This window comes from Ovis canadensis, chromosome 21, assembly GCF_042477335.2.
Source record: "Ovis canadensis isolate MfBH-ARS-UI-01 breed Bighorn chromosome 21, ARS-UI_OviCan_v2, whole genome shotgun sequence".
Taxonomy (NCBI): domain Eukaryota; kingdom Metazoa; phylum Chordata; class Mammalia; order Artiodactyla; family Bovidae; genus Ovis; species Ovis canadensis.
The window spans coordinates 33,071,252-33,095,220 of record NC_091265.1 but is presented as its reverse complement, the minus strand read 5'-3'; the positions used below and the strand labels follow the sequence as shown (position 1 = coordinate 33,095,220).

Here is a 23,969-nt window from a genome sequence, read left to right as displayed (position 1 = left end):
CTCCCAGGTCTAGACGGCAGGAAGCTAACGAGCCTTGGAGAGCACACGGCCTTTCACCTCACTCAGGGAGCTCGGAAAGCTCTCAAACCAAGCAGAAAAGTGGATTCCAGTATGTCAGTGCAGACCAGTCTCCAATCTATTCTCCCAGGACCAGAATTTCAAGCTTTGTGAAGCACCTATCGCAGGGAGTAGGAACTACTCATCTTAATTGGAGGGTATTCTGGCTTCCTGATTAGGGGAGTTCAAAGCTAGCACAGGGGAGGCCTTCAGACAGTCTGACTTAGCTGAAGGATAACAAGCCAGGACTGGAGAGCAGAGACACCAAAACCGGTGACTGGGATATGTATTTTTAGCTGGGGCTGAAACAACGCCTGCGTGAAAGGGCCCAAGTAGGTAAACTGAGAGACATCTGGTGTTGAGACCTCCAGCCCTGACATGCTTTTGTGAAGGCCTGCCTCTCCATCCAGTCATGTGCTCATCCATCTAACTCTGTCCTGATCACCTCCTCCTGGAAGTCCCCTAGGCACCTCCAACTGCATGCCAAAATTAGAGAAAGCTTGCTAAAGCCAAACCTGACCGTGTCGCAGATCTGCCTGAAACGTCCCAGTGGCTTCCACTGACAGATGAAATCTAAACTCTTTCAAGGCCATTCATGATCTGATGCCTGCTAACTTCCTCACCTCTGATTCCTCTCACTACTGCCACAAATACTCCAAGTTTCAGCTTCCCAGGTGGCTCAGTGGTAAAGAATCTGCCTGACAATGCAGGAGATGCAGATTCAATCCCTGGGTTGGAAGATCCCCTGGAGAGGGAAATGGCAACCCACTCCAGTATTCTTGCCTGGGAAGTCTGATGAACAGAGAAGCCTGGCGGGCTACAGTCCACGGGGTCACGGGAGTCAGACATGACGCTGTGATAAAAGAGCAGCAGCAAGCTACTGCAAACCACTTCTCTTTCCTAGAAAAAGCCACGATCTGTCTCATCTATGTACCTGCTGCAAATCTTTACTTCCACAATGGGCTGCTGCAAAGTGCTAGCCTTTCTTCCATCTCTGTCAACTCAAATCTAACCTTCATCCCCAACTTAAATCTCACTTCCTCCAAGAAGCCACCCTGATCACCCCAGCTGAAAGCAACTGCTCTTTTCCTGAACCCTGGTAGTATCACCAGGTCTGTACTGGTCGTGATCCAATTTATGCAGTGTCACCAAATGAAGTGGCACCTTGTCAACCTGATACATGATCCGCAGACAGTATCAGTGTAAATCTTAGAAGAAAGGGGAAAGTGTTAGTCACTCAGTCATGTTCAACTCTTTGCAGCCCTATGAACTGTAGCCTGACAGTCTCCATGGCCATGGGGTTTCCCAGGCAAGAATACTGGAGTGGGTTGCCATTTCCTTCTTCAGGGGATCTTCCCGACCTAGAGATCAAACCCAGGTCTTCTACATTTTAGGCAGATTCTTTACTGTCTGAGTCAACCTTGGTAACAGCCAATGGCAGAGTTATCCAGGGGATAAGCGTGGGCTCTGACCCAGAGAAGGAGGATCTGAATCCTTTTTTTCTCCAAAGTGCCTTTGGGAAAGTCACTCAAGCTCCCTGAACCCTGGTTTCCAGAGAATAACACTGTCTGCAATGTCAGAGGCTTATGTATTTGTTGTTCAAATAAATCATGAAGCACATACATGGAGAAGCTCTGCAATATGTAAACAAAATATCCATTCAAAGAATAGTCAATATTTTAAAATTACAAGCTACCATACCAGCAGTTTGATTCAGGAAGGCAGCTAGAGATTCTGTACAAGGTTATCAGCTTGGGCATCCAAACAGAAACCTAATTCTGAAGCCCAATTTCAGGAGGGCTTATATCTGGATACTGAAGGGCTCAAATTGTGAACGAAAATGTTCCCGGGCTGTTGGGAAAAATTCTACTAAATTACTAAGCGGCCAGCTTCCGGTTTATCAAACTTTACTTCTGGCAGTATTTAGCAGCACACCTCTTTGGGTCCAATTTCCCAGTCTTTGGTTAAATTTTAGGAACTGACCATCTCCTTGTGTCTAAGCATCCAAACTACTTCCCAGACAACTGGTGGGCTCTTCTCTGCCTCCTTCCAACATACCCTCTGCTTTCTCTGCTTCACTGTCAGCTTCTCGAATATTTACTATTCTGAACTTCGATTTTAGACTGTTGGGAAGGGGCGCAGCAAATGTCAAGTCTCAACGGATATGATTCCTTGGGTGAAATTCTAACCTTGGGCTTCCCCTCCTATAACATACCTATACAGAAATAGCCCAGCCCGACCATTTCCTTTTGATGTTTAATTGGATGTCAGTCCTGTGCTTTCTGGGCTGAGAAGCTGATGCTTCTCAGAGCGGGAACAATTCCTGCTACACAAATGAGACCTGTAACAAGGGAGAATGCTCCACACTGAATCTAATTTTCTCTCCCATCCATGAACAGAAGACAATTTCTCTGGCATTAAAGCATTTCACTCAGTCTTTCTGTCATTAATAAGAATTAAATTCTGTTCCCTCAAATCTAAACGTAATTATAGTTTGCCTCGTAAATAAAATTGAATTACCTTTTTCAAAATTTAGTACTGCAACTGCTATGTTTAGAGCTTTATTTTTTTTTTAAACTCTGTTGCTACTTTCAGCTTATTTTTTTAAAGCATTGGGCTTATTTTACTGTCACTGTGACTTAATTGGTAACAGAGCTTTTCTGATCTGTATCTATCTGGTCATTATTGTTATTAATTATGCTTTCTGTTTTTCTTTTCTCTTTGGTAGGGGAGGACAGTATTAGAGAAGAAATTTGAAACTCAGAGGCTCTAGTTCGAATTCTAGAAAGTCCCTGTGAGTTGACGTAGGACCTAGGCCAAGTTGCACTGACAGAGTTCGAGAAAGAGCCTCAATGTGGAGTCTGCAAGGAAAATCTTCATTGTGAACTGAAACCATTTTCACACTGAGATTTACAGCAGGACGTTCAGTGGACTCCGTGACTGGGACCCTGCCTGCCCCTCTGGCCTCACTTCACCGTCCACCCCCGGGGCTCCTAGTCTCCAGTCCGGAGAGGAAGGACCAGTCTGTGCTTCTGTGCATGCTGCCCCCCCCGCCTGCACAGGCCTCCTCTCCTCTGCCCCCAGGAGCCCCGCTTCGGCCCCCTCTGCCGTCTGGCTTACAGGTCTCCATCTCAAGGAGGACCTTTACAGGTTCTTCCCTGGCCCCCTTGTGGCTGAGCGCACATGCCCACCCTCGTGCACCCCAACCCCACCGCACACATGTCCGTCAGAGGTCTTAACGCTGTATGACTAGGTACTGCCTCCTGAATGGCCTGAGGAAGGCTAAGCCTTGATGCCCAGGCCAAGCACTAGTGCAGGGCCTGCGGAGTGCAGATCCTTGAGGCCCAGCACACGGGGAGGCCAGGAAGGACCGCAAGAGGATGGAGCGGACGGGTGTGCCTCTCAGCAGTGGGTGGCCACTGGAGCTCTGCTGGGATGCTCTGTGGGGGCTGTGCTCCTCTCTCGGCCCAGTCCCTGAGTAGAGCCCGATGCTAGCACCCTGGCGCCCTTGTGCTGGGGTCTAGGGATAAACGTGTTGGCATCTTAGCCACCCCTCGTTTAGACTTGATGATCAGAGTGGGGCAGGGGCTGGGGGAAGCCGAGGGTAGACGGTTTCAGAAACCACAAGGAAACCAAGCTTCTGAGAAAGAAAGTGAGGTGTTCAAGCTCCTACAGACTCCAGTCAAGGTTTGGCTTCAAACCTTCAGCATATAAACTTCCCTCAGACTTCAACGGTTAGTGTCAAAGGACTATTTGGCTAATTTAGCTTTAATCATGCATTCTAAAAATATACGTTAATACTTCATTCATTGAGTGCTGAGCGCCAGCCACCATGCCAAGCTTTTTATATGTACAAATTAAAGCTAATTTGAAAAGCAGCCCTGAAAGGCAGGTATCATTAGCCATATTCTTTGGATAAGGTGGATTTTAAAAATCTAGCTTGGTCCCACTCCAAATCCCATGCAATTCTTTCTGAGTGTACATGCTACCACCAAATCCATACCACTGAATCTCTAAAAGATCCCCACCTGTTATTCCATGAAACTCAGTTGCAATGAAATGATAAGAATCATAAACCACCAGCATGAGCATTTTACAATCCGAATCTCTGCCATGTACTGTTTCTATGAGCCAGAAACCCAAAGGAATAAAATGTAGCGAGAGGGCCCTCTCAAATAAAAGTCATTTATGGAAGACAAGACTGGAGTGAGCCCACAGAGCAGTGGAAATGAGGAATGAATTTATGAGGCTGAGGACTGAGATGACTGGGCTAGGGTGTCGGGGAAGGAAGACACGAGGGAGAGCCAGCGAAGGGGCAAGTGATGGGTTTAAGTGATCGAATTGGAAATGGTATTCTGGAAAATGCTGCAGAGCCTGAAATCTTCCTTAGGAGCTGTTAGGCTCTGAAAGAAAGGTAGGCTTTTCCAATTTTAAGGACCATCTCAAAAGAGGTTAAATTCCTCCCCTTTTAGGAAGCAGCTCTGAGCCAAGAGGCTGAAAAGCTAACTAAATCACTTGGGGGTGGGATGGGGTAGGGAGGGAATCCTTCTGCTCAGCGGGGCTGCTCACTGTACCCCTTTATGCAAAACTGAGGAGGCATCCAGCCCTGCAGGGCTGCTCCCTGGGGAAGAGGGCTGGAAGGAGGTGAAATGATGCCATTCTTGTCCAGGATGGGTTCTGCCTGGCTGGCCCTGCACATGAGTGAGATGAATGTGAGCTAGGTCTGGAAAGTGAGAAGGGGCCCAGGGACTTGGTTTTAGCTTTGCCGAGTGTAATGTGTATGTGTTGGGGGCGTGGGGGGTGGTGGAGCTCTTGTCGAAGGGATTAGACTGTCTGGCTGGTAGTGTGCTGGGATCTCCTTGGGCAGAGCCTTGAGAGGAAACTCCTCGCTCTTCTTTGATAATTCCCTGCATGAGTCACTTGTTCAGCAAGCACTAGAACCTGCTGGCTCTCAGGCTGTGCCCAAGGGAGAACCACAGACCCTGCCTTCATAGGGCAGACGGTTTGGCAAGAGAGGCGCATGTATAATACATCTCTCAGCACACAGAGGAGCTTAGGAGAGGCCTTGGAGCTGGATCTGGGTTGACTCTGTGCTGTACCACTTACAAATGAGGGGGTGCTGGTAAGGAACTTAACTCAGCTCTGAGCTTCAGGTTCCTTATCTGGAAAATGAAACTATAATACTGACATCAGAGGGTTCTTATGAACCTTAACCAAAATCATGGTTGAAAAGCACTTAATTCAGTAGCTGGTACATGGTGAGCATTAACAGACCAATGACTCTTTAATTAATGCTTCATCCTGTGGCTTCTCAGGGGAAAAGACAAGACTAATTGCAAAGAAACCTCTTTGGATAGAAATAAGGCTTGATGTAAGAGGTGAGGACTTAGAGGGCCTACACTTAACTCAAACTCTACCACAGATTAGCTGAGTTACTCTGAGCAAGTCATTTCCTCTCTCCAGCTCTTTCCCATTTGTAACACAATAGCAGTAGCACTCATCATCACCATTATCATCACTAACCTCATCATTACCATCCTCATCATCACCATCACCACCATCACAGCCACTGCCATAACCACCAATACCATCATCACCATCATCACTATCACCACCATCACAACCACTACCATCACCATCACTAACACCTCCATCAATACCATCACCATCATCACCATCACAACCACTAAATCACCATCAACACCATCATCACTATCACCACCATCACAACCACTACCATCACCATCACTAACACCTCCATCAACACCATCATCACCATCACAACCACTACCATCTTCATCAACACCATCATCACCATCACAACCACTACCATCTTCATCAACACCATCATCACCATCACAACCACTACCATCTTCATCAACACCATCATCACCATCATCACCATCACAACCACTACCATCTTCATCAACACCATCATCACCATCACCACCATCACAACCACTACCATCACCACCACTAACACCTCCATCAACACCATCATCACCATCATCACCATCACAACCACTACCATCTTCATCAACACCATCATCACCATCACAACCACTACCATCTTCATCAACACCATCATCACCATCATCACCATCACAACCACTACCATCTTCATCAACACCATCATCACCATCAACACCATCACAACCACTACCATCACCACCACTAACACCTCCATCAATACCATCGTCACCATCACAACCACTAAATCACCATCAACACCATCATCACCATCAACACCATCACAACCATTACCATTACCACCACTAACACCTCCATCAACACCATCATCACCATCACCACCACTAACGCTTCCATCACCATCATCACCACCACTAACATCTTCATCAGCACCATCACCACAACCACTAAATCACCAAAACACCATCATCACCATCACAATCATCACAACCGCTACCATCACCACCACTAACACCTCCATCAACACCATCATCACCATCACCACCACTAACATCACCATCAACACCATCACAACCACTACCATCTTCATCAACACCATCATCACCATCACCACCATCACAACCACTACCATCACCACCACTAACACCTCCATCAACACCATCATCACCATCACCACCACTAACATCACCATCAACACCATCATCACCATCACCACCATCACAACCACTACCATCACCACCACTAACACCTCCATCAATACCATCACCATCATCACCATCACAACCACTAAATCACCATCAACACCATCATCACCATCAACACCATCACAACCACTACCATCACCACCACCACAACCACTACCATCACCACCACTAACACCTCCATCAATACCATCACCATCACCACCATCACAACCACTACCATCTTCATCAACACCATCATTACCATCACCACCATCACAACCACTACCATCACCACCACTAACACCTCCATCAACACCATCATCACCATCACCACCACTAACATCTTCATCAACACCATCATCACCATCACCACCATCACAACCACTACCATCATCACCACCACAACCACTACCATCACCACCACTAACACCTCCATCAATACCATCACCATCATCACCATCACAACCACTAACATTGCCATCAACACCATCATCACCATCACCACCACTAACACCTCCATCACCAACATCACAACCACTACCATCATCACCATCATCACCATCACAACCATCATAACAACTGTTCCTAAAGACTGAGGCAGTAAAGTCCCACTGGGCCCAGAGTTGAGGATGGAGGTGTGTTGGGGGAGGGGCTGGGACATAACGTGTGCTCTTCCAGGCCACAGGGATCAATTTAAACAGTTATCTTATATGGTTTGTCAGGAGGAAGGACCACAGCAATGAGGCAGGAATTAAGGGGGAATTTCTGAGACGAAATGGCAAGCCAAGCTGCTGAGAACCCAGGGGCCTGAGTAAACACTTGTATAAAATCTGACTTCACTGTTTCCACAAACCTAACTGAAGTGCTGGGAAACTTGTCAGCTCACATTGCATTACAGGCTAGTTGCTGAGTGCAGGGCATGTTGATTTAAGCTGCTTTCATTAAATCCTGTTCTCTGTGCCAAACAGGCAAGACACTCATCTCAGGCAAGAGATGGGTTCTCCTTCCTCAGGGGGCCAGACAGCGGGGGCTCACTTCTGCTAGCTCCACCACCTAGAGCCAGTCCTTCAGGATGCATCTCCTGGCCTGCAGCTCCTGATGGAAGGGCTCCAGGCAGTGCCTGTTCGGTTCTGCTGTGCCCAGAGCAAATAACACAAATGGCATGACTTGAGCTACCCCTGTCAGGGGTCTGAGTTGTGCCAACCACGTGCTAACCATTTTCCCTGTGCTTTCTCACTGAATATGTACAATAAGCTCATAGGTAATTTACCTAAAAGGAAACTTAGGGTCAGGGAGGTGAAGCGACTTCCTGAAGCCACTCAACTAGGGGGGACCGGGTCCCTCGAAACAAAGTTCAATGCCTGTTCATGGCCCTGTGGCCAACTCCCTGAGCACAACAAAGGCAGTCCCTCGGTCATGGGGCATCTGCTCAGTGAGGCCTGCCCTCCTTAGTTTTAGGGCCCAAACTCCATCGTTTTCAAACAGCTTCCACTGGGTGGAAGTGCTGATGGGAGGGAGGGAGGAGGCACCATGAAGTGTCCCCTCTGCAGGCGCTGTTCTTGTGCGCACCTGCACTGCACAGCTTCATCCCCACATGGCCCTCTGAGGCAGGTACGGTACTATCTCCATGTTTTATAAGGGAGAGACAGTCACATCAAGTCCTTTTCCAGCAGCCCAGTGGTTAAGACTGTACTTCCAATGTAGCACGTGCCGGTTTGATCCCTGGTCAGGGAAATAAGATCCTTCATGATGCACAGCATGGTCAAAGGAAAAAAAAAAGTCAAATCCCTTGCTAAGGTCAGGCAGTTAGCATGTGCAGAGCCAGGACGGAGCCCAGGCAGGTATGGCTGGGACAGAAGGGAGAGACAACCACCGGCAACGCCAGTTTCACTAGCCTTCAAACCAGCGTCTGTCGGGAAGTGGCGTCCAAAGAGAAGTGATGGCCATGGGAAGCGGTGCGGGGTGCTGGGCAGCAGAGGCCAGGCTGGGCTTGGACTCCCAGCTCCCGCTGGGCGCCTCACGTAAGTTGCTGAGCCTCAATGTGAGGTTGGGGACCATACCATACCTGTCACTCCGCCTCACCAGCTATTGCTGCTTCTCTCTGTGTGTATGTGGTTTGCGTGTGTGTGTGAAAAAGAGAAAGGTAGAGTGATCTCTGTATGCTGTGAAGGACTCAACAAACAAATTGTTACCGCTACTGCAAGGGGAGAGGGGAAGTCTGAAGTCACCTTTTAAACCCCCGGCCTTGTGGCAATCGTGACGCTGTTTTAGTCAGTTATAGGTCAGAGATTTAAAAACTATCATCCGCCTTTCTCAAAGGCCACATGTCATCTTGCCTCTCTCAAATGTCTCTGTTAATATCGAGGGCTCTCACCCACGCGTGTTTTAATCATACCCGTAACATAGCTAACCTTAACTGAGCCCATATCAAGGGCTGAGTAGCGTGCTAACTGCTTGTATGCATTATCTTAAATAATCCTCTGAATAATGATTTCCCAAATACTAACCCCGTGAGGTAGGTACTCTCGTTATCCCTATTTTACAGCTTGCAGGGGTGAAGCCACCTGCCCAAAGTTACAACTAGTAGGTAGCAGGGTCGGCATTTGAACTCACGGCCATCAGACTCTGGGACTCCTCTTAGCGCACGGAGCTCCGTGCCTCAGATTGGAGACCTTGTGCTTGATACCAGCTGTGGGGAGCAGGAGGCACAGAGTTTAGGAAGACGGGACCCCACAGCTGTATTCAAGTCCCTTTCAGTGGGATCTTCTCTCTCCCACCAAAGGGCCAACGAAAAGAATCCTTAGTGATCTCATTCAAAGTTAAATCTGCCTCCATCAGATGCTGTGGAGTTTCACTGGGGATTAACAATGCATGGACGGTTATATTTCTATCATAAATTAGCTCTGTGGCCATATAATGAACAATACAACCCAGTGTAGCTATAAAAGGAACATTCATTACATTGCTATAAACAGAGCTATATAAAAAAATTATTCCTAAGACTCCATGCATCTGCATTTGTGATGTCTTTACATGAGCTCTGCAAACAAAGTCCAAATTAGACTGCATGTGTGTGCTTATGCCTGCGAGTGTGCTTAAGTCGCTTCGGTAATGTCTGATGCTTTGCGACCCTATGGACTACAGCCTGCCAGGCTCCACTGTCCTTGGGATTCTGCAGTCAAGAATTCCAGAGCGGGTTGCCATTTCCTCCTTTAGGGTATCTTCCTGACCCAGGGATGGAACTCACAACTCCTGCAGCTCCAAGACTGGCAGGCGAATTCTGAGCCACCTGGGAAGACCATTAGACTGCATTTTAAACATCAGTTCTCCATTCAGTGGGGAAAGGGAACTCCAAGTATCCCAAAGGCATGAATGCTGGGCAGGATCTCATCTTTACAAAGGTGTCAACCATCTTTCCTGACCACTACCAAAACTGGTAGTATACAAGACGATGAGCTGATCTGACCTTCACTTTGTTTAAACAGTGTGGTGCAGTGGGGGAGGTGATTTAGGGTGAAGAAATTGATCAATACCCACAGCTAACTTCAATCTAACTTCTCACCTAGATAGTTAAAGGTAATGATATACTCTTTAACAAATCTAGAATACTTATGACTAAAAACAATGGGGTGCATTTCAATTAAATCATCTGAGTATAAATAAGTCAAGTGGGCCTTAGAAAGCATCACTATAAACAAAGCTAGTGGAGGTGATGGAATTCCAGTTGAGCTATTTCAAATCCTGAAAGATGATGCTGTGAAAGGGCTGCACTCAATATGCCAGCAAGTTTGGAAAACTCAGCAGTGGCCACAGGACTGGAAAAGGTCAGTTTTCATTTGAATCCCAAAGAAAGGCAATGCCAAAGAATGCTCAAACTTCTGCACAATTGCACTCATCTCACATGCTAGTAAAGTAATGCTTAAAATTCTCCAAGCCAGGCTTCAGCAATACGTGAACCGTGAACTTCCTGATGTTCAAGCTGGTTTTAGAAAAGGCAGAGGAACCAGAGATCAAATTGCCAACATCCGCTGGATCATGGAAAAAGCAAGAGAGTTCCAGAAAAACATCTATTTCTGCTTTATTGACTATGCCAAAGCCTTTGACTGTGTGGATCACAATAAACTGTGGAAAATTCTGAGAGAGATGGGAGTACCAGACCACCTGACCTGCCTCTTGAGAAACCAGTATGCAGGTCAGGAAGCAGCAGTTAGAACTGGACATGGAACAATAGATTGGTTCCAAATAGGAAAAGGAGTACATCAAGGCTGTATATTGTCACCCTGCTTATTTAACTTCTATGCAGAGGACATCATGAGAAACGCTGGGCTGGAAGAAGCACAAGCTGGAATCAAGATTTCTAGGAGATGCAGAATCAGATATGCAGATGACACCACCCTTATGGCAGAAAGTGAAGAGGAACTAAAAAGCCTCTTGATGAAAGTGAAAGAGGACAATGTTTTCCACAAAGTTGGCTTAAAGCTCAACATTCAGAAATCTAAGATCATGGCATCCGGTCTCATCACTTCATGGAAAATAGATGGGGAAACAGTGGAAACAGTGTCAGACTTTATTTTTGGGGGCTCCAAAATCACTGCAGATGGTGATTGCAGCCATGAAATTAAAAGATGCTTACTCCTTGGAAGGAAAGTTATGACCAACCTAGATAGCATATTCAAAAGCAGAGACATTACTTTGCCAACAAAGGTCCATCTAGTCAAGGCTATGGTTTTTCCTGTGGTCATGTATGGATGTGAGATTTGGACTATAAAGAAAGCTGAGTGCCAAAGAATTGATGCTTTTGAACTGTGGTGTTGGAGAAGACTTTCAAGACTCCCTTGGACTGCAAGGAGATCCAACCAGTCCATTCTGAAGGAGATCAACCCTAGGTGTTCTTTGGAAGGACTGATGCTAAAGCTGCAACTCCAATACTTTGGCCACCTCATGCGAAGAGCTGACTCATCAGAAAGGACTCTGATGCTGGGAGGGATTGGGGGCAGGAGGAGAAGGGGACGACCAAGGATGAGATGGCCAGATGGCATCACCGACTCGATGGACAGGAGTTTGAGTAAACTCTGGGAGTTGGTGATGGGCGGGAGGCCTGGCGTGCTGTGATTCATGGGGTCACAGAGAGTCGGACACGACTGAGTGACTGAACTGAACTGGAACAGAGGGTGGTCACACATTATCCCTTACACTTTGCATGTGTAAACTCTGGGGTGAACCAAACACCACAACACAGAGCACACTCAGTTGTGTGTTTGTCATTCACTCCCTCATCAGTCTTTACCAGGTAGCTGCTGTGGGCCAAGGGTGTGTGAATTGCGGGGATGTAGGGGTAAGAGATGTGTGCCATCCTCCTGGAACTTCCACCTTGTAGAGGATCTGACCAGAAAGGCAGGTGGGGGCCACAACACTGAGTGCTGTAAATATTATATTGAATCTGGACTTCATCCTGGGGAAGAGGTGAAACCAAAGGCCCATCCCTGCAGGACTCAGGGAGGTACACTGTTCCCTGTGGCCTTGCCTCGAGGATGGCCACTGTAATGCGAATGTGAGAAGTCAGTGAATCGTATCTACTGTAACTAACGTGGTTAAGGGGAGACGCTTTGACTTTCAAGGCCATTACTATGAAAGGAATGGTGTGAAGATATGAATCCTCTGTTCACCTAAGAGTAGAGGTGTTGAGGCTGGAGTTCAGAGGAAGAAGAAAGCATTCAGGAATTTGGGTAATCACCTGCTGCACGACCAAGGTCAGGGTCAGGGCCCTGAACAGGACGGAAAGGTGCACAGGTCACAGTGGAAACCTCCTCCCCCTCCATCTATGCTGCTCCCTTATTCTCCCTACACTTACCGATAGAACAGTCGTGTCCAGTCCAGCTTGGGTCACAGCTGCAAAGCCCGGTGTCTGGGAGGAATGTTCCGTGGCCCGAACACTGGTCCAGGCAGGTGGCCCTGGGCGTCTCGCAGTTGGTGCCTCCCCAGCCCACAGAGCAGTGGCACTCGCCTCTCACGCAGACACCTCGGCCCGAACACGTGGGGTCCATGCAGTCCACTGTGACACGTGGGGAGAGAGCACAGGTGAGTACTGGACCAACCAGGCGGGAGGCTTCTTTAAACAAACTGCTATGCTTTGCACTGGAGCAGCTTCACATGATCGAGGAGAAGGACCCAGATGCCCACGGAAGTGCTGATAACACTTGATAACAGTGAAGCAGATGGTTCTAGCAACAGTAGACCCGGGTTCTTGACTCCGCCCAGTGGTCAACTGTTTATCTCCTGAGTCTCAATTCCCATGCCCGTAAAATGTGGATACGTGGGGCTACCTCTTGGTTTGAGGGTGCAGAGAGGAAGGCACATGTCCCTAACAACTGCAACAATGGAGAGAAAGACTTCGTTTCGTTCCCTTCTGTAGCTCCGCCTCCTAGAATACCGCCAGACACAAGGGAGGCACTCGAAACATCATCAGAGAAGAAACTATTTGTGTTTGCCACATGACGATGTAGTTTTATTTCCTTGAATGTGGGACTAAAATAAAGAAATTCCTTAATTTAAATGATAATTTATTTTGCATTTAAATTCCCTTAGATTTTATCATCTTCCCCAGATTCTGGTGATTGAGACAAACTTTCAAGCCTCACTTCCCACACACATATTTGTCTGGAAGTGCATCCAGGCAAACATTTCCATGATTATTCAACATTACATACAGTGGCTGTGTTTAGCTTCTCCTCAAGTCGGGGGCGGAGGGGGTGGCGGGTGGTGAACTACGAAGCTGTAGCTAAAACCAAGCAACTCCCCACAGGGCTCTTAGGGTCCAAGGCCTAAGCAGTCTCAAGAGACCTCCCCACCCCGGAAGCAGGGAGGAGAACATTGTGAGTTACCTGCTCTTTGCTAGTGTGCTAGGAAATGCTTCATAAACCTCATCAGGTTCCGTTTTCTCAGTGAGGTAAATGATTTATACGAGGACTTCCAGCGCGGAATCTGAAGACAGGTCTGTCTGATTCTGAATCCAGTGATAGCCCTGCCCCTGGGACTAATTTTTCTAAACCAAAGCTTTAGTTGCGGAGTTACACAAAGGTACCAGAGACCATTAATCCTCCGCAAAGCATTTCACAGAAAAAAGGAGAAGCAGCGTATTAGGGGCTAACTTAGCATGTGGCCCCAGTGCACGTGAAAAGTGCAAAAAGAAGCAGAGATGAGACAGAATTGGCAAACGGCTGGTCCGTGTTCTCTAGTCAACCGAAGAGCTGTTAGATCACCCGTGCACTGGAGGGAAGGAGGGGACTCTATCTGTCTTGCAACTGGAAGGGGAGGGTGAGGTCGGGGGCAGGGTGGGGCTCATCGTGCAGCTGCTCTATGAATGTGGTCAGATTCTTCCTTACAGGGGCTCATGAGGAAGCCATATGCTGCAGAGGAAATAAAGTAGCCTTTGACCTCTGAGGTCCTAAGGTCAAAAGTCACAAGACAAACTGAAATGGGTCTATGACTAGGGCTGTGTCACATATCTGCTTTGGGTTTCCATGTAGAAAGCAGGTTTGGTAAAATTACCTACCTCTCAGGTTGCTATGAAGACCAAATGATACTGAGGCTTTGAAAGGACAGTATAAACTGTAAACTGTTTCAAACCTGTCCACTCTACCAGGCCATTCAGTAGCATGACTTGGGCAGATTGTGGTTAGCACTCATTTACAATTCAGATGTGCTTTTACTTCATCTATTAAGTTAAATTTTATAACCCAATGTATCTGACTTTTCCACAAGAGTCGGGAACTTAGCCGGAGTATATCAGAGTCACAGACAAACATGGGCAGAGACTTTATGAAGAGCACCATTCTGGGAACAGGCTGTTCATTTTGAGGGCTAGCTTATTAAGAAAGCTCTTTCACTGGGTTTTTAAAGGCATTCAATGTAACTACTTGAGTGGTATGTAAGAAGATCAAAGGTCTGGAGCAACCACTGGATTAAAAACATAGCAACAATAATAGCAATAGTAACAATAATAATTAGTGTTGAGTCTCTCTTCTATGCTATATCTTGCTATATATCTTTTTATATACATTGTCTGATTTAACCCTAACAACAACCTTTTGCGGTAGATACCACTGTTACCCTCATTTCACAGATGAGGAAACTGAAGCACAGAGAGGTTAAATAACTTGTCCAAGATTACACAGTGGTTAAGGGGAGGAATTTAATTTGAAGCATTCTTTCCTGGTATAAATGTCTTGCTATTTCCTTTGCAACCTTACTGGTTCCAAAATACACGTAACACGTGAATACAGACATAAGCACACAAAATGGTTAAAAATAGAAATAAAAAGAAAACAAAACGAAAGAAAGGGGCAAAGTGGAGAATTAATAAAGCCACAGGAAGGCAAAGAATCCCTTCTCTTGCAGTCTCTGGACACCACTTAATAATGGTTTACACATGACCTGCTAGAGTTTCTGTTAATTAAAAATGATAAAAATAATGGCAGTGATAAATTTTTATGACCTGCCTCAGATCCTAGGACCTCAGAAGGATTATTCTGGCCCATTAGGCTGCTAGGATAATTCCCCAGACCCAGAGAATTTTCCAGTTTGACGGGAAATGACTCAGCAGTTCCTATCCTAAGACCTGTAAAGGTATTTCCCGTTCCGTGAGTGCCCGGACCCCAGCGTGGGGTTGAAGCTGTCTCTGAGGCGCCCTTGAGGTTGAATCTATAAATCTGCACTGTTAGTGGAGCAAGCCGAGAGGGTGCCAAGTTCAGCAAGAGGCCCTTGGCGTCACGGTCCTGTTTCTAAGACATAATAAGTCTGATGGGGACCCAGGAACCAGCAAAGTGAATCCGAAGTTCTCAGAAGCTAGTCCAGGCAGGGAAGAAAGAGCAGAAAGAACTGTTGAGGGGCTACCTCCAGGCAATTCATCATCAATTAATCATTGCTTCGGGAGGTCAGCTTGGCAAAGCAAGTGTGGAGCAGCGCAAAGGAGTTCTAAGGAGGTCCGCGCCTTGGGGGCATGGCGGCTCCAGGAAACCTTGGCTGAACTGACTGAGGTTCCTGCCAGAACACGGGCCCAAAGCCAGGGTGGTTATCTGTGCCACAGTGACCCTCTGCTGAAGGTCCCACGTTGACTGTGCATCTGTGCGCCCTGTCTGGGGCCTCTAGGGAAGCGGGAACTCTAGGATGGCATTAAAATGGTCTCTCTCCATCACACTGGGATTGTTTCCCCGATATTACTTATTTGGTAGGATGCTGTGTGTAACATGGGAAGATCAGCAGGCTTGGGGTCAGGGGAGATGAAGAAATACGGGAGAAGCTGGCAGGGAGGTGGGCTCGGTTCTGGGCAGAAGACAGTCTAACTTAGTTTCTTCTTAGAAGAGGAGCCAAGCAGTCATGTTTTGTTTTTCCCTTTGCAGAGCTTGCCATTCAAGCCAAAATTTCTGGCAGATGCTTGGCCTACTAATGAGACGGTGGGGCCTGCGTGGCCAGGCCACAAACACAGCTCTTCCCCCCAGATGTTCCACGCTTCGGTGACCACACAAGCTACCCGAGGCACTTCAGGACCCGAAACACAGCGGCTCACTTTTCACGGTAAAATGTCGACGTCGGGCCCCTCTGCCCTTCCCCCAGCTCCCTCTAAGCATCCTGTCAGTGCAGTTCAGGCTTAAAAAAAAAAAATACGGGACGATAAAACTTCAAAAGAAAGAAGTCAGCTTGTTAGCTGATGTTTTATAAACACAGTGAACCCTGTTAGAGCAAACAGGGGATCAGGGGATCGGACGAAGGCCCAGGAAACCCCCACTCGAAACACAAGGAGTCTGCGAGGATGCTTCAGCAGAGACAGAAATAAGAGGAATCAGGACCAGATGGCCCTTCTCGGCACAGAGACCAGGAGTGAAAACACTTCTTTTCAAACAGTAATGTAAATCAAATTGCTAAACAACTTCTATCTCTCTGTAAGTGACCTGGCCCTCCAGGGCGCTGCCCGGGACAGGCTGATCAGGAGGAGGACAACTTCTCCTCCTTGACCCACACGACACAGTGGGACCCAGGGTGGGACGGCCCCACCGTTTCAGGAGGGATCTCCTCTTTGTTTCTCTTTCCTTCACAGTGTCTTCACCTCAAGGGATGAAAATGAAAAGGGGAAGCAGACGAAGGTCAGCAACGTCAGGATGAGAAAGCCAACGCCTTTGTTCAAGGGAACCGGGCCCCTGGTTGAGCTCAGACAGCCCGAGGTAATCCGCATCAAAGTTAATAGGTCTGAATCAGGACCTCCAGTCACACTTGGGGAGCGCAGACAGCCTGTCTCTCAGAGGAGACGGATGCTTTCCAGACACTAATCCCTTCCCGCTCCCCGTTCTTTTAACACAGGCCCATTATGTTCTCTCATTTTAGGGGAAATGATGCTTTGAGAGGGGACTACTTATTACATCCCCAGTAGATTAGAAGACTAGCTCTCCCTGGAGCCTCTTGCACCCACTGGAGAAAGTGCCAGGGCCCTAGACAGTAAACAGTGGGAGGTTATGACCGTTAGCATCGCCCATCAATTTCAAGGTCCGTCCATTTCAAAAGGCCTTGGATACAGTGAATGGAGTGAGACAGGGGACAAGCTTCAGCCTACTCCAGAAAGCTGCTAATGATAAGAGCTGACGTTCAGGGGGCATTTCCTGTATGTCAGACACTGAGCCATGTGCTTCACGTGAGTCATTTAACCCAGTCCTCACAATGACCCTCTGTGAAAAGGAATTCCCATTTTACAGATGAGGAGTCTGAGGTTAGCGAGTGTGGCAGAACCAGGACTCAAACTCACGTCTAACGCCAGAGTGCACACTCCTGACGGCTACACTCTATTGCTCGTGATAAGACCCCTCCTCTCATTGGGAAATCCCACGTGGTCAGGAGGAAAGAGTACAGGGTTTGAGGTGAGAAGACCTGGTCTGAATTCCAGCCCTGCCATCAGGTAGGGCTAAGACCATGGGCGTGTCGATGCCCTTCCCTGGGCCTCAGGGTTCTCATTTGCGAGATAGACCAGTTCGGCTTACCGCACCTGGTTGTTTCCTGGGGAACAACTGACGTCACTGTTGAGTTAGCAGTTCACTTTTAAACCTCGTTCTGTACAGCTGTGTATTTACTTTATGAAGGAGGGAGACACGCTTATGAATACCTAGGAGCTACAAACAAGACCACACACATAGACACATACACACAAGCAGAGGGGTGTGACAACGGAAGGCAACCTTTGGAGGTCTACAAGAGACGCATATTCAGAAATGGAGCGCAGAGATGCTTAAAGGGCAGGAGAAAGACCTCAGACTGTGGAGCTAGAAAGACTGGGTCCAAATCCGGCTCTGCCATCCACTAGCCGCGGGACCTTGGGCAGGTCATTTGTCTCCCTGAGTCTCAGTTTCCTCAACTATAAAATTGAGATGATCACCCCTCCCTAGTAGGCGTGTGTGCATGCCCAGTCAGTCAGTCATGTACGTCCGACTCTTTGCGACCCCAAGGACTGTAGCCCGCCAGGCTCCTCTGCCATTGGATTCTCCAGGCAAGAATACTGGTGTGGGTTGGCATGCCCTCTTTCAGGGGATCTTCCCAACCCAGGGATCAAACCTGTGTCTCTTACGTCTCCTGCACTGGTAGGCAGGTTTTTCTTTTTACCACTAGCACCCAGGTGGCTCAAATGATAAAAGAATTTGCCTGCAATGCAAGAGACCTGGTTTCAATCCCCAGGTCGGGAAGGTCCCCTGAAGAGGGAAATGGCAACCTACTCTAATATTCTTGCCTGGAGAATTCCATGGACAGAGGAGCCTGGTGGGCGATACAGTCCATGGAGTCGCAAAGAGTTGGATACAGCTGAGCTTTCACTTTCAGCACCTACTAGTGCTGGAAGTTAAATGACACTGGGCTTCTGGCCCCGAACCTTGCATAAGGTTAGTGCTCAATACACACCCTTCTCTTCCCCTCCCTGAGCGGGACCTGTCCTCCCCATTTAGGTTAGTGACTGCTGCCAGTGACCTCCTGGCTCGGGGCGGGGGTGGCGGTCGCGGGCCTGCTCTGGAGACTCCCTCTGCTCCCGGGGTGGCCCACCTGCCGTCTCTGTCTCACGGGGAGGAGCCGAGCGGCCCCCACCTGACCTGGGGTCCTACCTTCCTCGCAGTTCTCGCCCTTGTAGCCGGGGTTGCAGATGCAGGTGCCCATGATGCAGGTGCCGTGGTGGCTGCAGGCCACGTCGATGCACTGGCTTGTGGGCACGTCGCACTCGGCGCCCTTCCAGCCGCTGTGGCACAGGCACCGGCCCTTCATGTACTGGCCGTTCCCGCTGCAGAGCACGGGGCAGGAGGCTGCGGAGACAGCGCCGGGAGCCTGGCGTGGATGTGCGCCCTGGTATACTCTGTCTGTCCCTTCCCCCCCCGGCTTCATTTGCCATAATTCCCATATGTGTCCACCTGTCTGCTTCTCTTGCTTTATTTCATTCCAGTTAAAACACGTCTGGAACTGTGGGTTAAAGTATAGGGTGCAGGGCCTAAAGAATACAGCTGGGGCCCACTAAATGTTGCTTTCTCCCGTCCCCCTCATTACCGGTGGCTGCACGGTGGTCACCAGGCTCCTTAGACAGGAGGCTTCAGTCTGTTCCTTGGGCTGGCTGCAAAAGACAGCTTGGCCTGCTGCTCGCCCCGCACCCCTCCAGCAGCACTCTCCTAGTAGCGCTGCGTTTCGCTTCCTCCGTCCTCACGTGCTGGACCACTTCGTGTCTTTAACCCAGCGCTTTCCTTGTCTTTCCGGCCTCCACTCAAGCCCCACACGCCACTGCTCCGATAAGAGAATAGCTGGGCCCAATGTGGCTCTTTAAAGTATTATCTTACTACTCTGCCACTTAGCGTAAAAGGTTTTGTGATCATCTGTATGAAGGACACTATATAAAAATAAATTACATTGCATTGTGCTCTAAGTACGGACAGCCTTACCGAGATACAATAAGGCTGCTTTACACACGACTCTTAAGTGCATATGGGATGAGACAGTAATTCTTGTTAGGAGGAATGCCTCATTTTCTCTCTGCACCACCTTCCCCCGGCTCCCACCTGGCCTCCTTCCTTTTTAAAGCACTCAGCAGGTAATCACTATGCTTCCTCAGGGCTGCTGGCCCTGCTGCGTCAGCCTGAGTCTGTGCTGTTTCATGTTAGGAAGGATAAGCAGAAGCCCAAGAGCAGCATCACGGCATGCACCTGGAGGGCGCTGTGTCCTCAGCTTGGAAAGCCATCTCTGCCTTCCGCTGATGAACAAACTCAAGGATCTGTCTCCGTTCCAATGTCAGCCTCTCCTACTCCTCACTGCACCCAAGCTAGGACCCTTCCACGCTGACAGTTGTTTCTGCATCTAACTTGCTCTAGCCTGCTTCACCTGCCACTGACTGCTTTGTCATCATCTGTTTCTCTGTCACTCTCCCCGACTCAGAGGTCCTGAGCCTGAGTCTTGCTCAGTGTTGCAACCTCGGTGTCCAGCACAGGACCAAGTCTTAAAGGGCGCTAAGCAAACACCGGTGGGATGAGGCAAGAGGTGGAGATGGAGAAACAAAGGAAGGAGACTTTTCCTTTCCCCAAAAGGAGTGCCAAATTCTCAGGACCATCGATCATCCTGTAGCATTTTTCTTGTTAATTCTTCCAGGACAGAAACGAAACCTGAATGCTCAGGCAAATCACAGGCAGCCTTTAAACGCTCCCCACAGTGGTTACCATTAGCATCGTACATGCCTGAAGAGGAGGCAGCATTAGGGTCTTGTGTAGAGAAGTCTCGCCTTCCAGTCCCTCCCCTCGGTGGTCTCTGCCAATACCCCGCTTGTGTTGTAATAAGACATCAACCGAGCAACAGCTCAGGCCCTCCCCAAGGCCAGAGACAAACCATGTTCGCTGGAGATGCACGTCAAAGACGCTTGGCAAATGCTGATTGGTCCTCCAAGGGGAAATCTGCTTTTGCAAAGGACCCCGTGGCCACCCCTCTTGCTCCTACAATGGACACGGGGGTCCCTGTGGCCGCCCTTCCCTCCTGACCTCCCCGGGCATGCGTCTTGGATAACATGACTGGGACAGGGCTCTGCCTGCAGACCTCCCCTCCAGGGCTCCGCCGGCCCGGCACCTGGGAGCCCTTCTCGCGAGAGGCGGGAGCTGGCCGGAATTTCTGCCCTTGGCCTGAGGATTGGGACCCGCAGGCCCACGGGGTGGGGCAGGGCTCTCACCTCGGCCGCAGTCAGGGCCCAGGAAGCCCAGGAAGCAGTGGCAAGTCCCAGAGATGCAGTCGCCATTGCCGTAGCAGTTGCTGGGACAATTATCCACCGACTCTGTGGGAGAAAAGAGAAACAGAGCTGCAGAGGCTTCCTTACCCAAACAGTGGGCGCGGGAATCCAGCCTCGGGTTAACCACGACCCACACATTCCAGTGCTTTTGACGCAGTCACTGAAAGGAGTCAATCAAGTTAAAAATGTATGTTCTGTTTACTCTTGCTGAGGTACATCTCAGCTGACATTAAGAGATGTGTTTGGGGAAATATGCCCCTAAACCAATTTTTCATAAATCAAATTTGTATCTACAATGCAGGGAAATTTTTCGGCTAAAAACACTGGGAGCTAATGCATGGCTTAACCCATTAGTGGTTATCTTTGGAGGCTGGGTGATGGGGTGATACCTATGGTCTTGACACTTTTGTGGTTTATATTTTTCTCATAATGGGCTGATAATCTGGGAATCCAGTTCCCCCCCCACCACCACCACAAAGCTACTGGGGATTTGTAAATCGGTCTCTTCCCACCTCTGATTCGCCATCTCCCAGTCCAGACTCCACCATCTCTCACGGGGCTAACACTTCAGCCTCATGGCTGGCCTCCTCCTCCCACCCTGATTCATTCATCACCCAGCAGTCTGAGCCACCTCTCTGAAACAGATCTCAGCCTGTCCTCCTACTAAAAACTCTTCAGTGCCCCCTGCCCCTATTTGCTGAAATGAAAAGAGCCAAGCTTCTTCAAAAAGCATTGGAATTTTCCTTCACGCCCCCTTTGCCCTTCCCATATCCCTGGCATCTGCAATCAGTGCCCACTTTCTGCAGGGCTGCTCCTTTCTCTAATGCATCCTGGTACATTTGGTATCATCTGTGTGACATGTCAAGGAAATACAGGCTTCACTGCAGGAAGCTTTTAGTAAAAAAAACTAATCAATGGATTGTAGCTCCAGTTAGTACACATGCTATATAGAAAATCTGTTTATTTGGATCAGCCCATTTCTCAGTCACGCTAGACACGGCATAAAGGAAGAAGCCACTGTATCTTGAATGGCTTCTTTGTGCCACTTATTTCCACAAAGCTTATTTCATCTTGCTGCCACCAAATCTTAAGTGTATCTATATTCCTACTTCACGAACAGCAACAACAACACGAGGAAGCTGATAAAGAGACAAAGGGACTTGCTGGAGGCCTCAAGAGATGCTAATTCATGGATGCAGAATGTGAATCTAGGCCTTCGGACCCCAAGCCTGGTTTCCCTCAATGATGTCGTGTCATCTGGACCTTGAAGGAACTTCTCAGCCACAACCAGGAATGAACGAGGCAGATGTGTGACTCAGTGAGGCCCGTCCTGATGACAGCAAAGGACCAGTTGGAAGGCAGTGAATTCTAGGACTTTCAGAGCTTGAAGGGATCTAGGGAGACCTGACTCTGGGGCCCATTTTTCCGGAATCATGTTGGGTGACCTAAAGCAACTTTCTCCCCACCCACCATTTCTGGGTCTCCTCTTCCTCATATGTGAAATGAAGGTGGTAGCAGAGATGGTGACATGAAGGCGATAGCAGAGATGATGCCCGGGACTGTTTCCTGTTCTAAAATTCTATAAGCTTCTGTGCAGAAAAGATATCCCGACAAGGGCAGCAAGTCTTAAATCACCAGGAAATCACTTAGGACCAATGTAACGGCAGCTGATATGGGGCAAAACCAGCAGGGGAAGGCTTCTGAGAGGAGATGAACGTGAAGGATGACTTGAGTATGGGTAGATGGTGGAAGGTGGGAGATGTTGAGGAGCTCACAGCACAGGGCATTTCCCAGAAAGGTCTTTTCCCAGTTGTCTGCCATTACCAACTTGGAAATGACTGAAAAGGGGTTCAAATGTGCAAATGAGTGGAAAATTTCCTTCACTTGCTGTCTCTCTGATAACATCAACAGCATACTACACCAACACAGAGTTAAGAACAAGAGGGTCTAATCTAGTCTGTATTCTCAACGGGTTTGAAGCCGTTTGGGACCCGGCAGAGCAAGAGTCACAAGCCAGAGCCCTCAGCATCTCAGCTCTCCACTGGCTTTGCCTGGAAGAATATGCTTAGTCACTTGTGTCTGACTCTGCGACCCCGTGGACTGTAGCCCACTGTAGGCCCACAGGATTCTCCAGGCATGAACAATGGAGTGGGCTGTCCTTTCTTCCTCCATTTGGGTTGGAGTCTTCCTAACCCAGGTCTCTTGCATCTCCTATATTGGCAGGCAGATTCTGTACTACTAGCGCCATGTGGGAAGAATCTACATGCCTTTAAGTTTGTAAAGCCTCTATGTTAGGAGGGGCGTCTTAGAAACTATTTTTATAAAGGATAACTTAGGATGTTTTCTCTTTAATATTCTTTTTAAAATAAGAGAGGTTTCCCTGGTGGTCCAGTGGTTAAGAATCTACCTGCCAATGCAGGGGACATGGGTTCGATCCCTGGTCCAGAAAGATTCCACATGCCATTCCAACCAAGCCTGTGTGCCCCAACTACTGAGCTCACACTCTCTAGAGCCTACATCACAACCTAGAACCTGTTCTCTGCAACAAGGGAAGTCAACACAGTGAGAAGCCCATGCATAGCAATGAAGACCCAGTGCAGTCAAACAAAAACATAAATAAAAATAAGAATCTTAAGTAAAGTTTAAGGCAAGATTGTTTTCACTTTAAGCTTCAGGCTCGTGGTGCAATTTGAGGGTGGGTTCCACTTGCAGTCTTGCAGAAGGAATAAAGGACAGAGTAGCCAGAGGCCTGCTTCTACCTCTTGCTCCACTACGGGAGGGCTCCAGGACCTTGGTCATGTCCTTGGTCTTCTTGCACCTGTGTCCTTGTCCTTCCCATTCTCCCCTGATGGGCGACTCCTACTCCTACTCAAATCCAACTCAAATGTCACTTCCTTGGACAAGTCTTCCTCATTTCTTAAACAGGCTAAGTTACTCCTGGGACTTTTTCTGTCACTCCTATTGAAGGACCAGGCAGCCGACATGGTTGACTGTGTACTTCTTGAGGACAGAAGCCGAGTTTATTC

General features: G+C 48.4%; 1 protein-coding gene across 4 annotated transcripts in view; it reads right to left on the bottom strand.

Moving 5' to 3' along the window:
• TENM4 (teneurin transmembrane protein 4) overlaps window positions 1-23,969 on the bottom strand; it is an 844,684-nt gene that overhangs the window by 137,647 nt on the left and 683,068 nt on the right. For all 4 annotated transcript variants that reach the window (XM_069564905.1, XM_069564907.1, XM_069564908.1 and 1 more), the window contains 3 exons: window positions 20,887-20,988; window positions 18,800-18,994; window positions 12,523-12,723 (listed from right to left, as the gene is read on the bottom strand). In XM_069564905.1, the coding sequence (XP_069421006.1) occupies window positions 12,523-12,723; window positions 18,800-18,994; window positions 20,887-20,988 (498 nt within the window). The remainder of the gene's footprint in view (window positions 1-12,522; window positions 12,724-18,799; window positions 18,995-20,886; window positions 20,989-23,969) is intronic.